At 45.7% G+C, this 15,113-nt stretch overlaps 1 protein-coding gene across 1 annotated transcript in view; it reads left to right on the top strand.

Annotated features, from left to right (window-relative positions):
• LOC143981622 (retinol dehydrogenase 7-like) overlaps nucleotides 1-15,113 on the top strand; it is a 46,394-nt gene that overhangs the window by 26,450 nt on the left and 4,831 nt on the right. The window contains exon 3 of the mRNA XM_077479614.1: nucleotides 576-834. Coding sequence (XP_077335740.1) covers nucleotides 576-834 — 259 coding nt within the window. The remainder of the gene's footprint in view (nucleotides 1-575; nucleotides 835-15,113) is intronic.

Here is a 15,113-nt window from a genome sequence, read left to right as displayed (position 1 = left end):
CTTCTTTTCTTCTGCATCATGGTGGCTTCTGCCGTGTGGCTCTTCCCTCCTCCTCCTCCTAGGCATCCAATAGGATCACCTGTCCTTTCAGCCAATTGGGTGACGGGTCTCAAAACCAGCTTTCTGATTTGCTGGGAAGAGGATAAGTGTGGCGATGGCACACAAGTGGGTGGGATCGGGACGCAGTGCGCTGAGCCCTGAGCCCACCCTTTTTTTTTGAAGCCTATTAGAGCCTCTAGCTCTAATCACGTGGTTCAAAAAAACACACCCCCATCATTGGAATCCATGTGTCCGGCGCCCTGTAAGTAGATTGAGGGGCCTGATGCATGGATGGGGGGCGGGGGGTGCCCATGCGCCCCTAATGTACAGGCTGCTGTTGATCAGAAGACTTCTTTTTTTTCAGGTTAGGAAATAAAAAAAATAAAAAAGAGAAGATGCCTGGTTTTATAAGCATCTTTGTTGGACCCTCAAATGAAGCAATTTCTTTAGAAACATTCTTATAGCTAAAGATTTACAAAGTGTTATGGTAGTTTGCTGATTTCAGTACTGACATTACTCTGTCTCATGGCTCATAGGGCTTTGGGGATTGGTGAACAATGCTGGTTTTACCACTACTTTTGCTCCCACTGAGTGGCAAACAAAAGAAGACTTCTCCGAGGTCCTGAATGTGAACCTTCTTGGGACCATCGATGTCACGGTGCACTTGCTGCCTCTTGTCAGGAAAGCCCGGGGACGCATTGTCGTTGTGTCCAGTGCCTATGGAAGATTGGCTTTTGTGGCTGGCGGATATTGTCCTTCAAAGTTTGGCCTGGAGGCTTTCTCAGACAGCCTAAGGTGAGTTGCCATGATGACCGGTGGTAAAAAGGATTGTAGCTTAAAATTACCCCTTGTTCTTTTCATCTAAAAGTACTTGTGAGGCTTTTATAGGCTCTTTATTACCCTGTCATCTCTATCTAGCACGCCACAGGTAGCAGCTGTGAAACTCTGCAATTTTTACCTTTTTAAAAGTCAGATGTGGAAAGCTAGAGTTTCCAGAAACAATGACATCACACCTTCATTCCTGATTGGCTGGATTATTATTTTTTTTGGCTGACAGCCCATTGTCATTGGCTAGCACAATGAGCTGTCAATTAATAGAAAAAAAAACCTTTGATCTAGAAGTAGACATGTGCACTGACAAAATTTTGTTAATTTTTTATTTTTTTTTTGCTTTTTTCAGAAATCCGAAAAAAGAAAATCGGTAAAATTCAAAATAATAACTAATAACGAACTATTAAATTATAGGTATTGGAATTTCCTTTCAAATTTGTCTGTTTGTGTTAACGTAACGAATACAAATTTGTCAGAAATTACGAATTATCCATAATAACGAATGCCGCATCTAAACAAATGGAATGGAACAAATTTAATAATAATAAAGGTTTTGTCACAATCGCCCAGGACAGAGGCTTTTGTATGCCTGGGGACCCTTGAGGTGGTGTTCCTTTAGATTCAGGTCCATGTACCCCAGGACACACAGACTCTGGGGACCCTGTATCGGCCATATTGTAAATAGTGACTGATTCATAATGTTGGGGCTCATAGAAGATGCTGATGTCATCAACTCCAGCTACCTGTCTGTTGTATGCTATAATGTGTTTATTGTGAATCAGGCTAGTGTGGGCTCTAAGAGTCTATCACCCATTGTTTATGCTAATTAACCACTTCTATTGACGTCATGGGCTTTCGGTGGTTATATCTGAATGATGCCTGAGGCCACAGACATCATTCAGTTATCGGCGTTTTCAGCCGGTGATTCCCTGCACTATAAGAACGATCATAGCGGCTGTCCCCTCCCGCTGCCCTCCGGTGCTTGTACCGACTCACCGCTTCCATCGGTGAGTTGGTGACAGGATCCGCCGGCCCCCACCAGTTACCATAGAGATTTCCAGCGGACCAGATCGTCCCCGGAGTCTCTATGATCGTTCGGAGGCCGGGTGCGATGTTATGACGTCACGCCCGGCCTCGGTATTCAAATTAACGGCGCCGATTTGGTAGGAAAGCCAGGATCGTTTTTTTTTTTTTTTGATTTTATTCTTCCCAGCCTAGAGGTGAGATGTGGGGTCTTTTTGACCCCCATATCTCACTGTAAATATGTCCGATCGTGCCATATTCCTATTACAAGGGATGTTTAAAAGTCATCAATAAATTATTATTTTTTTTTTTTTTTTTAAGTGTCAAACTAAAAAAATAAAAATAAAATTAACAATAAAAAAAAAATATGTAAAGCGCCCCTGTCCCCGTGAGCTCGCACACAGAAGCAAACACATATGTAAGTGAAAACTGTGTTCAAACCACACATGTGAGATATCACCGCAAACGTTAGAGCGAGAGCAATAATTCTAGCTCTAGACCTCCTCTGTAACCCAAAACATGTAACCAGTAAAAAAATTTAAAGAGTCACCTATGGGGATTTTTAAATACCAAAGTTTGGCGCCATTCCACGAGCGCGTGCAATTTTGAAGCGTGGCATGTTGGGTATCTATTTACTCGACGTATCCTCCTCTTTCACATTATGCAAAAAAATTGGGCCAACTTTACTGGTTTTTTTTTTTGTTTTTTTTTTTTTGTTTTTTTTTAAGCATGAAACTGTTTTTTTTTTCTGAAAAAAACGTGTTCGAAAAATTTCTGCGCAAATACTGTGCGAGATAAAAAGTTGCAATGACCGCCATTGTTTTCTCTAGGGTCTTTGCTAAAAAAACATATATAATGTTTGGGGGTTCTATGTAATTTTCTAGCAAAAAAATTAGGAATTTTACATGTAGGAGAGAAATGTCAGAATTGGCCCTGGGTGCGAAGTGGTTAACCCCGCTATTGTGAGAAGGTTTTCTTGGATTTGCCCAAAGACTATTCTTGGTTGTAAATTCTGAACAATACATGATCCTTGAAAGAGTTGATCACATTGACCTGCGGAGACAGACTGGTCACCTAGGCTGCCTTTAGTGCTGTGTTAACATGTTAATTATATAATTATCTTTTAAGTTGTTGCTAGAGGGGAGGGGGGGGGGTATCAATGAGCCAGCCCTACCTCTTTATCTAACCCCTTGTGTTAAGTGTATAAAAAAATAAAAAAAAAGGCTGTATTCTGTCCAATAAATCATTTATGATTCTACAAGCTATTTTTGGCTAGACTTTTGTGTAGCACTGACCCCCGAAAGAGCGGCTGAGATTAATGGGCTTACCGTTGCCTTCTTCACCTCAATTTGCATCTAGGGCTTTCCCGAGGTAGATGGCCCAAGAACTATAGAGACTGACGACAGATCCGCTTGAAGGGATTTTTATTTGCAAAAGAGGGTTTAGGTGAAAAGTACTTTTGGTATCAAAGTCAGTATATAAAAAAAAGAACTCTCTCACTTTGAATAAATTGACAGAATAGCCGTTCACAGCTGGATCCTCACCCTAGTTGGATAGTCCTTCTCTCACCAGGCCTAGCAGCCAACAGGGTGCTTGAGTCAGGAACAAGTCTCTGCCACAGACTTTGTTATAGAACACGAACAAGGAAACTTGAACACGCGTGGTAACAGTATTTTGCAGCCGGTCCGGCGATATCGCACGAGACTGGATTCACTTAAGTCCTTCAGCTTTACCAGGCTCTTGTTGATAAGCCAACCCTTGTGTAGCCTTCTCCCGAAGAGTCCTCCCCTGGATAACCTGAGATGGCACCGGACTACCTCCGAATCCTTTCTTTAGTTTCCTCGCCTCGGGCCAGCCAGCCCCGAGATGTAAAGTCGGTGGATCCGCACCCCAGGCCATGGAAGTCCTGGGGGCTGGTCAGGAGGACCAGGACCATACAGTCAGAACATACTTCTGGACCGGAACCCCAAAACACGTGATGTCCGCACCTTAAGTACCCCCTCCCAGAAGACACAGCAAGAGTGACACTCCCACTGGGCTGGTTCCGAGAGAATGTAACCTTAAAGCACCCAACAAGACTGTTTACATACCTGTCAAAAGTGACAGAACCCCCCATTGGCCAGGCAGAACACCCTATAGTCTAGTCAGACTGATGCTGAGGTCACAATTTGGAGTAATTAAACCCAAAACAAACTGCGGTTCAGAGGTAACATTACATTTAAAAAAAAAACATAGCGCGTGCTCTCCAGGAGCCGGCGCTACACTTATATTCAATGCAGCTATGCTAATATATCTCTCTGATTTGTCAGACTGGAGGAAGCAGTATTACTGATGGAAGCAATCAACGGAGTGTGGGCTAGGATCCGTCACAGGTTTTATTATTATTAGTTCGTTATGTTCCATTCTTTTAAATACGGCATTCGATAATTCGTAACTTGGGATAAATTCGTACTCCTTACATTCACTAACAGACAAATTTTGAAAGGAAATTCCAATACCTATAATTTAATAGTTATTATTAGTTATTTCAAATTTTACAGATTTTTTTTTTTTTCTTTATTTTTTCAGATTTTTGAATTTCCAGCACCCCCAGTTGAGAGAGGCTGTTCTCAGGGCCTGCTTTAATATTGATTGGACCCTGGGCAAAAAAATTCTCGGGGGCCCCCCCACCCCCATACAATTTCGCTCTCCACCTGCTCTGAGACATTCAATAAATAGCAGCTAGACTTAAAATCAGTTTACTGTATCAGATCAGGCAGCGATTGTGATTGGTTGCCAGAGGTTCAGTATATTATTACCACTTACTGACTGGTTGCTAGAGGTTACAGCACCCATTAAGGCTCACTGATTAATTTCTAGAGGTTACAACACATGATTTCTGCTTCTTGATTGGTTGCTAGAGATTACTGTACAGTAATACTGCTGACTGGTTGCTCTAGGTTACAGCACATCTTCTCCTCACTGCTGGGGGGCATATATACATACAGGGCCGGCGCTCCCACTAGGCGAACTAGGCAGCTGCCTAGGGCGCACTGCCGCCTAGGGGCGCAGCCACAGCCGCTGGGTCCCCTCGAGGACTGGTGGGTGTTGGCTGGTGCGGTGCCGAGTATAGTGGGAGGTGGCTCCCGCAGCTCCATCTGGCTGGCTGCAGAGTCACTCGGCGGCGAGTAGGAAGAGGCAGTTCCCCCCTCCCCCAGAGCCAACCATACCAATGTCCAGCAGCCGTGTGTGTAAGCTCTCTGCCCTCCCCGCCCCGCCTCCCTCCCTGGGTGATGTGCAGCCATTGGAGGAGCAGGGCGAGCGGCATTATGCACAGAGACAGCCGGATGGACTGGCCATAGGACACACGCTGGTCCTGCAGCCCGCCCTGCTTACCCAACCTCTCCGCGGTCGTCAGCCGGAGCCCGGGGGTGGAACCAAATGATCAGCTGATCGGATGGGGGACAAGCTGGAGGAGGTCTCCCGTGCATGAGCTATGACTCGCAGCCTGTAGGAAACCCCATCTCCTAATCCTGGGACTTGTGACAAATCGTCTGCTGCCATGTGGACAGAGCTGAAAAGAAGTGCCCCAAGGTAAGAACTTGTCAGGTGGTGGGGGAAGTGCTGCTGGGGATGAAGGCTTCCAGTCAGACATTTTTCACTGGTGTGTGTGTCTGAATCCACCTGGCTTCATCCCTCCTCCTGCTTACACCCCCCCTCCTGTCCACCTGGCTCCACATCCCCCCTCTTATCCACCTGGCTCCATCCCTCCTCCTGCCTACACCCCCCCCCCTCCTGTCCACCTGGCTCCACCCCTCCTCTTATCCACTTGGCTCCATCCCTCCTCCTGCCTACACGCCCCTCCTGTCCACCTGGCTCCATACCTTCACTTGGCTACATCCCCCTCTCCTGTCCACCTGGCTGCCCCCTCTTCTGTCCATCTGGCTATAGCCTCCCTCCACCTGGCTGCACCTCCTCTCCTGTCCGCCTGGCTCAATTCCTCCACCTGTCTGCACCTCCCCTCCTGTCCACCTGGCTGCACCCTCTCCTTTCCACCTGGCTGCACCCACCCTCTCCCGTCCACCTGGCTCCATCTCCTTATCTGGCTGACCCCCCCCCATCCTGGCTGCACCCCTCTCTCCTGTCCACCTGGCTCCATCCTCCCTCCACCTGGCTGCACCCCCTCTCCTGTCCACCTGGCTACACCCCCCTATCCACCTGGCTCCATCCTTCCACCTGGCTACACCCCCCTCCTATCCACCTGGCTCCATTCCTCTACCTGGCTACACCCCCTCCACCTGGCTACACCCCCTCCTATCTACCTGACTCCATCCCTCCTCCTGGCTACACCCCCCTCCTGTCCACCTGGCTCCATCCCTTCACCTGGCTACACCCTCTCTCCTGTCCACCTGGCTCCATCCTCCCTCCACCTGGCTGTCCCCCTCTCCTGTCCACCTGGCTATAGCCTCCCTCCACTTGGCTGCACCTCCTCTTCTGTCCAACTGGCTCCATTCCTCCACCTGTCTGAACCCCCCCTCCTGTCCACCTGGCTCCATCCTCCCTCCACCTGGCTGCCCCCCTCTCCTGACCACCTGGCTATAGCCTCCCTCCACCTGGCTGCACCTCCTCTCCTGTCCAACTGGCTCCTTTCCGCCACCTGTCTGCACCCCCCTGTCTACCTGGCTGCACCCCCTCCTTTCCACCTGACTGCACCCCCCTCTCCCATCCACCTAGCTCCATCTCCTTACCTGGCTGACCCCCACTTCTGACCACCTGGCTCCATCCTCCCTCCACCTGGCTGCACCCCCCTCTCCTGTCCACCTGGCTCCATCCCTCCACCAGGAGTTTTGGTGCTAAAATTATTGAATTAATTTAGATTTTTTTTTAGGGGGGGGGGGGGGGGGGCGCAAGTACTCGATCTTGCCTAGGGTGCAAAATAGTCTTGCACCAGCCCTGTATACATATGAATGTTGTCTTTATTAACATATCAATGCTGTCGGCCTCAGCTATATACAAGTGAATGCAGCTGCTATTTACATATGAATGCTGACAATATTTACATATGATTGACGGTTATTTACATGTAAACACAGTGTTTGTAGGCGAGTCATCTGTACACAACAATAGGGCAGAGCTGGGCAGCACTTCACACTGAGATATCGGGACACAGCACAGGACTAAAACTTCAAGGGACAAGGGAATTTAAACTGGGATAGTTGTCAAGTATGAGGCAGCTGCTTTGGGCCCCACAACAACGACAGGGCCCAGGGCAGCTGCCCCTTTTGCCCTGCCTTAAAGACGGCCCTGGCTGTTCTAGCGGGCTGAAATGAGGACACTTACTGTAGATCCATTGCATGTCTTCTGGTTGTGTTCCAACATTTTAAATGATTTTGGAACACAGTAATACATTATGCTACCACATCCTTACAGCCCATTTACACTTTGGATGTCAAAGTCGCATGACAAGTTGTACCTTTATGTTTTTACAATAATCACCATTCCAAAAAGTATATGCATGACTAAAGTCATAGCGACTTTGCAGTAGTTTATGCACCTGTAGTGATGACACTTTGGACAAAGTGTCTGTCATGTTCAAATTTAGTTTTTGCCTCCAGAACAGTAATGGGGTTCTGAGGGTTCATTATGTAGGTTTAACTTTGACATCAGTTTGGCTGGGCTGTGTTAGAGTTCTGCCTGGTCATGGGTACAGTTGGGTGCACATGACAGGCTCAGAACCAGGCCTGGTTGAACGTTTTAGGTATCAGCTTTCCTGGAGCCAATCAGTGGGTGCGCCGGGCCCCGCTGAGGAGTCTAGGGAAGGGGTACTTCAGATCTGGAAGTCACATGTTCAGGGTTCGTTCGTGAGGCCTTAGCTGCCTGTTCCTGATTCTGGACCGGGGTAGCCCAGCGAGGGGTCCTAGTCACGGGAGCGTTCGTTCAACATGCTTTGATTGGCTAACCCCAATAGACCCGCCTGGTCTGGGATAGGGATCCGTCTGTTCCCAAGTCTCGGAACCGGCTGGTCTGAGGTGCAGTAACTGAGGGAGGATTCAAGGCATCCGGGTGTGCCCTCGGCTTTGAGGGGCACCACAGCTCATGTAAGCGACCAGGGGAGGACTCTTCGGAGCAGGGCCAACAAGCTGGCATCCTGAGAAGTGCCTGGTTGCTGGGTTGTGAAGGACACTGACGAATCCACGCTTTTTCCAATACTGCAAAGGAGACAGAGAACGTTCCAGGTACTGAGGAAAAAGGTTCCTGTTCACTTCTGTTACAAGTTACTCAAGGTCAAAGACTTCACAAGTTCTGGATCAAAGTGCTGACTGCCATAATCTCTGGCTTGGGATTTGTTCAGCTTTGAAGAACCCAGTTGCGAGGGGCTACTCTCTGGGTGGTATTGGAGACTTTCTGATGATTAGCAGTTCAAGGTGCCTGAGTTTCTTCACCCTTGCCCTCTGTTCTTATACGAGACTGTGTTTGTTGGATGTTACCCCTGCAAATAAAAACCTTTCTAAAGGACTTTTATGGTGTCGGCGTCCAAACTTGTTGGGTACTAACCCTGGGAACTCCTAGACCTGGAAGAACCAGCCAAGTGGAGGTAACCGGTAAGCCCAAACGTTAAGGCCGCCCTGCAAGGGTTATGGCCACTACACACCACTTTGGTCCGACTCTCGTGCAACTTGAGGGTCACAGACTTCAAATTTAACCCTCAAAAGTTGCTTGAAAGTCACACCTGAATGTTTTACATGCAACAGAGGGTCTGACTTTGCAGAGGGACAACATGTCACATCCAAAGTTGTGTCAAAATTGCATTCCAAAGTTGCATTACGTTGGAGTTCTTAAAGTGGTTGGTTGTAAACCCTTACAGACCACTTTGACCTACAAGTAAGCCTAGATTAAGGCTTACCTGTAGTTCCAAGAAATATCTCCTTAACCCACACCATTAAGGAGATATTTTACAAAAAAAAGGGCAACGCTCTGTATAGCGCATGTGCGCCGTTGACAGCGGCGCAGGCGCACTGGGCATGCCGCAAGTGAAGGCAAACATGCCGTCACTTATGGCTCCCGCACGCATGCGCCGGAGGGACGTCATCGCTGCTCCAGCCACTCACAGCACCGGAGCCGCGAGACCCGGAGGGAAGATTGACGCTTCGTGGAGAAGAGTACAGCGGTGACTTCGCTGGCTCCTGTGTCAGGAAAGTAACACATAATGGGCTACTATGCGATGCATAGTAGCCCATTATGCTTTACTTTTGCAGGGAAAATGAAGAGGAAGTAAACCCATCAGGGTTTACTTCCTCTTTAAAGTGTGAATAAAATGCACTGCTAAAAAAAAAATGAAAGGAACGCTTTGAAAACAGATCAGATCTCAATGGGGAAAAATATCATGCTGGATATCTACAGTGCCTAGAAAAAGTATGCATACCACTTGAATTTTCCACATTTTGTCATGTTACAGCCAAAAACTTAAATGTCTTTTATTGTGATTTTATGTGATAGACCAACACAAAGTGGCACATAATTGTGAAGTGGAAGGAAAATGATAAATGTTTTTCAATTATTATTATTTATTTATTTTGAAAAGTGTGGGGGGCATTTGTATTCAGCCCCCTTTACTCTGATACCCCTAACTAACATCTAGTGGAACCAATTGCCTTCAGAATTCACCTAATTAGTAAATGTAGTCCACGTATGTGTATCATAATATTTTTTTTTTTTGCGGAACACGTGTAATTTAATCTCGGTATACTTATAGCTGTTCATTCAGTGAAGCCCTCAGAGGTTTGTTAGAGAACCTTTTGTGAACAAACCGCATCATGAAGGCCAAGGAACACACCAGACAGGTCAGGGATAACGTTGTAGAGAAGTTTAAAGCAGGGTTAGGTTATAAAAAAAATCCAATGCTTTAAACGTCTCACGGAGCTCTGTTCAATCCATCATCCGAAAATGGAAAGATTATGGCACAACTGCAAGCCTACCAAGACATGGCCGTCCACCTAAACTGACCGGCCGGACAAGGAGAGCATTCATCAGAGAAGCAGCCAAGAGGTCCATGGTAACTCTGGAGGAGCTGCAGAGATCCACAGCTCAGGGGGGAGAATCTGTCCACAGGACAACTATTAGTCGTCTCTCCACAAATCTGCCCTTTATGGAAGAGTGACAAGAAGAAAGACATTGGTGAAAGAAAGTCATAAGAAGTCCTGTTTGCAGTTTGTGAGAAGCCATGTGGAGGACACAGCAAACATGTGGAAGAAGGTGATCTGGTCAGATGAGACCAAAATTGAACTTTTTGGCCTAAAAGCAAAATGCTATGTGTGGGGGAAAACTAACAATGAACACACCATTCCCACCGTGAGACATGGTGGTGGCAGCATCATGTGGTGAGGATGCTTTTCTTCAGCAGGGACAGGGAAGCTGGTCTGAGTTGATGGGAAGATGTATGGAGACAAATACAAGGCAATCTTAGAAGAAAACCTGTTAGTCTGCAAAAGACCTGAGACTGGGGAGGAGGTTCACCTTCCAGCAGGACAACGACCCGAAACATCCAGCCAGAACTACAATGGAATGGTTTACATCAAAGTATATTCATGTGTGCCCCAGTCACATTCCAGACCTAAATCCCATTGAGAATCTGTGGCAAGACTTGAAAATTGCTGTTCAGACACTCTCCATCCAATCTGACAGAGCTTGAGATATTTTGCACAGACAAATGGGCAAAAATGTCCCTCTCTCTAGATGTGCAAATCCGGTAGAGACACCCCCAAAAAGACTTGCAGCTGTAATTGCAGAGAAAGGGGATTCTACAAAGTAATAACTCAGGGGGGCGCTATACAAATGCCCCCACACTTTTCACTTATCTATTTGTAAAACATTTTGGAAACCATTTATTATTATTATTATTATTATTATTATTATTTATTTATTTTTATTTATTTTTCCTTCCACTTCACAATTATGTGCCACTTTGTGTTGGTCTATCACATAAAATCCCAATAAAATACATTTACGTGTTTGGTTGTAACATGACAAAATGTGGAAGATTTTCAAGGCACTGTATACTTTTATGGACTGGGTAATGTGTTAGGAATGAAAGGATGCCACATTCTTTGATGATGAAATGAAAATTATCAACCTACAGAGGGCTGAATTCAAAGACATCCCGAAAAACAAAATGGGAAAAAATGATGCAGAAGGAAAGTCCATTTTGCTAAAATTTCATTGCAGCAACTCAGAATGGTCCTCAGTGGTTCGTACGGCCCCCACGCGCTTGTATGCATGCATGACAACGTTGGGGCATTCTTCTATTGAGACGACTGATGGTGTCCTGGGATATTTCCTACCAGATCTGGAGCAGGGCATCACTGAGCTCCTGAAAAGACTGAGGTGCAACCTGGCGGGTGTCGGATGGACCGAAAACCTAATGTCCCAGAGGCGTTCTATTGGATTTAGGTCAGACGAGCGTGGGGCCATTCAAAGGTATCAATTCCTTCATCCTCCAGGAACTGGCTGCATACTCTCGCCACATGAGGCCAGGCATTGTTGTGTACCAGTAGGAACCAGAAACCCACTGCACCGGCATAGGGTCTGACGATGGGTCCAAGGATTTTATCCCGATACCTAATGGCAGCCAGTGGGACCATTGTCTAGCCTTTAGAGGTTTGTGCGTCCCTCCATGGATATGCCACCCCAGACCATCACTGACCCATCACTAAACCGCACAGCGCTTCCACTTCCAGTTGAGTTTGTCGCCCCTGATGACAAATTTTTATGACGAAACTTTGGGGCGGAGCCGGGCTAGACATAGGAGGCAGACGAACTACACTACAGCGGCCACTTTTGAAGCGCTGGATGCTTCAATTTTTGCATTTATTATTCAACCAAATGTGAGTGTAACTTTTAACAGCAATAAATTGATGAATGTTTTTTAAGATAGTGTGTGTGTGTGTGTGTGTGTGTGTGTGTGTGTGTGTGTGTGTGTGTGTGTGTGTGTGTGGTTTTTTTTTTTTTTCCATTCATATGATTATTGAGCCACGCAAGAATCTCTATACCTGTTCCATGCTTTCAGAGAGCCTGCTCCAGGGTACTGATTGGGAGAAATTGCTTACCTGAATTGGTGACATTACATGTGCATTATCCATGTATTGATGGTAAGGGTCTGTCTTATTGGGTGATGGTGACGGGACCTTGCTATCTACTTATCTGTTTGATGTGGTGGAGGGCGATTTTGCTTCTGACTTGTTGAACCTTTTCTTCATATTGGGACTTTTTGCATTTTTTTTAATAAATATATATATATAATGTGTGTGTATATGTTTTTTGATTAATTCTTTTGGATTGTACTAATTTTTTTTCCATCACCAAACCGGTCATGCTGAACGATGTAACAGGCAGCATAACATTCTCCACGGCTTCTTCAGACCCTTTTCACGTCTGTCACATGTGTTCAGGGTGAACATTATCTCATCTGTGAAAAGCACAGGGCACCAGTGGTGGACCTGCCAATTCTGGTGTTCGATGGCAAATGCCAATCGAGCTCCATGGTGCCGGGCAGTGAGCACAGGGCCCAGTAGAGGACATCGGGCCCTCAGGCCACCCTCATGAAGTCTGTTTCTGATTGCTTGGTCAGAGACATTCACACCAGTAGCCTGCTGGAAGTCATTTTGTAGGGCTCTGGCAGGGCTCATCCTGTTCCTCCTTGCACAAAGGAGCAGATAGCGGTCCTGCTGATGGGTTAAGGACCTTCTACGGCCCTGTTCGGCTCTCCTAGAGTAGAGTAACTGCCTGTCTCCTGGAATCTCCTCCATGCTCTTGAGACTGCTGGGAGACACAGCAAACCTTCTGGCAATGGCATGTATTGATGTGCCATCCTGTAGGGTCCAGGTATCGACTCGTACTGACACTGACCATAGCCAAATGCAAAACTAGTGAAAAACAGTCAGAAAAGATGAGTTGGAGGGGAAAAAAAATGTCAGTGGCCTCCACCGACCTGTAAAGCCATTCCTGTTTTGGAGGTCATCTCATTGTTGCCCATCTAGTTCACCTGTTAATCAGTTTCAGCTGCTTTGGGTGTTAATGAAATTAACAACAACCCCCTCTGCTACTTGACTGACCAGATCAATATCCTAGGAGTTTTTTTACTTGATGCTCTGATTAAAAAGTGTTCCTTTCATTTTTTTTTTTTAGCAGTGTATTTGTCTCCAACTCCAAAATGGGAAAGTTTTGGCTTGATAGACATTCCAGGGGAAAAAGATTCAGCAGGCTCTAAGCAACTGTTCACTGTTACAGTATCTCACAAAAGTTAGTACACCCCTCACGTTTTTGTAACTATATTATTATATCTTTTCATGTGACAACACTGAAGAAATGACACTTGTCTACAATGTAAAGTAGTGAGTGTACAGCTTGTATAACAGTGTAAATTTGCTGCCCCCTCAAAATAACTCAACACACAGCCATTCATGTCTAAACCACTGGCAACAAAAGTGAGTGCACCCCTAAGTGAAAATGTCCAAATTGGCCAGATTAGCCATTTTCCCTCCCCGGTGTCCTGTGACTCGTTATTGTTACAAGGTCTCAGGTATGAATGGGGTGCAGGTGTGTTAAATTTGGTGTTATCGTCTCTCACTCTTTCATACTGGTCACTGGAAGTTCAACATGGCACCTCATGGCAAAGAACTCTCTGAGCATCTTAAAAAAAGAATTGTTGCTCTACATAAAGATGGCCTAGGCTATAAGAAGATTGTTCAAGACCCTGAAACTGAGCTGCACCACAGTGGCCAAGACCATACAGCGGTTTAACAGGACAGGTTCCCCTCAGAACAGGCCTCGCCATGGTCCACCAAAGAAGTTGAGAACACGTGCTCAGCGTCATATCCAGAGGTTGTCTTTGGGAAATAGACGTATGAGTGCTGCCAGCATTGCTGCAGAGGTTGAAGGGGTGGAGGGTCAGCCTGTCAGTGCTCAGACCATCAAATTGGTCTGCATGGCTGTCGTCTCAGAAGGGAGCCTCTTCTAAAGATGATTGACAAAGCCCACTGAAGATGAGCAGACTAAGGACATTACTGGAACCATGTCCTGTGGTCTGATGAGACCAAGATAAACTTATTTGGTGTCAGATGGTGACAAGCGTGTGTGGCAGCAACCAGGTGAGGAGGACAAAGACAAGTGTATCTTGTCTACAGTCAAGCATGGTGGTGGGAGTGTCATGGTCTGGGGCTGCATGAGTGCTGCCGGCACTGGGGAGCTACAGATCATTGAGGGGACCATGAATGCCAACATGTACTGTGACATAGCCCTCCTCCCGTCGTAGACTGGGCCGTAGGGCAGTATTCCAACATAAGCACTGCCTTGCTAAAGAAGCTGTGAAAAGGTGATGGACTGGCCAAGCATTTCAATGTTTTGTAGATTAACTATTTTATTTTTTTCCATGAAATGGGTGGAGGCTTTTTTTTTTTTTTTATATAAGGAAAGGCCGGTCGGCTTTCAGTACAGGTACGTCCACTCAGAACAGTGAAGCTCCCAGCAGGCCGTTTATGACCATTGGCTGGGTGGGAAGCAGTTAATGGCACTAATCACTGTATTAGTGTCACTGGAAATGTAAATGTCCGTTTAGTGTCAGCTTGTCAGTCGCTATAAGTCGCTGATCACCACCATTACTAGTAAACCTAAATACATAAATAAAAATTCCAGTATATATCCTATCCTTTCTACTCTAGATTCTATAACTTTCACACAAACAAATCCATATACACTTATTAGGATTTTTTTTTATTTTTTTTTTACCAAAGACGTGTAGTAGAATAAATTTTATGAAGAAATTTTTGTATTGGATATGGTTTTTATAGCAGAAAATAACATTTTAAAACAAAAAAGTGTGTATGTATATATATGTATGTGTGTGTGTGTGTGTGTGTGTGTGTGTATATATGTATATATGTATGTATATGTGTGTGTATATATATATATATATATATATATATATATATATATATATACAGTGGTGTGAAAAAGTGTTTGCCCCCTTCCTCATTTCCTGTTCCTTTGCATGTTTGTCACACTTAAGTGTTTCGGAACATCAAACCAATTTAAACAATAGTCAAGGACAACACAAGTAAACACAAAATGCAATTTGTAAATGAAGGTGTTTATTATTAAAGGTGAAAAAAAATCCAAACCATTATGGCCCTGTGTGAAAAAGTGATTGCCCCCCTTGTTAAAACATACTATAACTGTGGTTGTCCACA

Source organism: Lithobates pipiens, unplaced genomic scaffold, assembly GCF_037356315.1.
Source record: "Lithobates pipiens isolate NorthernLeopardFrog02 unplaced genomic scaffold, aLitPip1_a1.2 Scaffold_16, whole genome shotgun sequence".
Taxonomy (NCBI): Eukaryota; Metazoa; Chordata; class Amphibia; order Anura; family Ranidae; genus Lithobates; species Lithobates pipiens.
The sequence above is the reverse complement of the archived record's forward strand: the minus strand, read 5'-3'. Positions and strand labels throughout refer to the sequence as shown.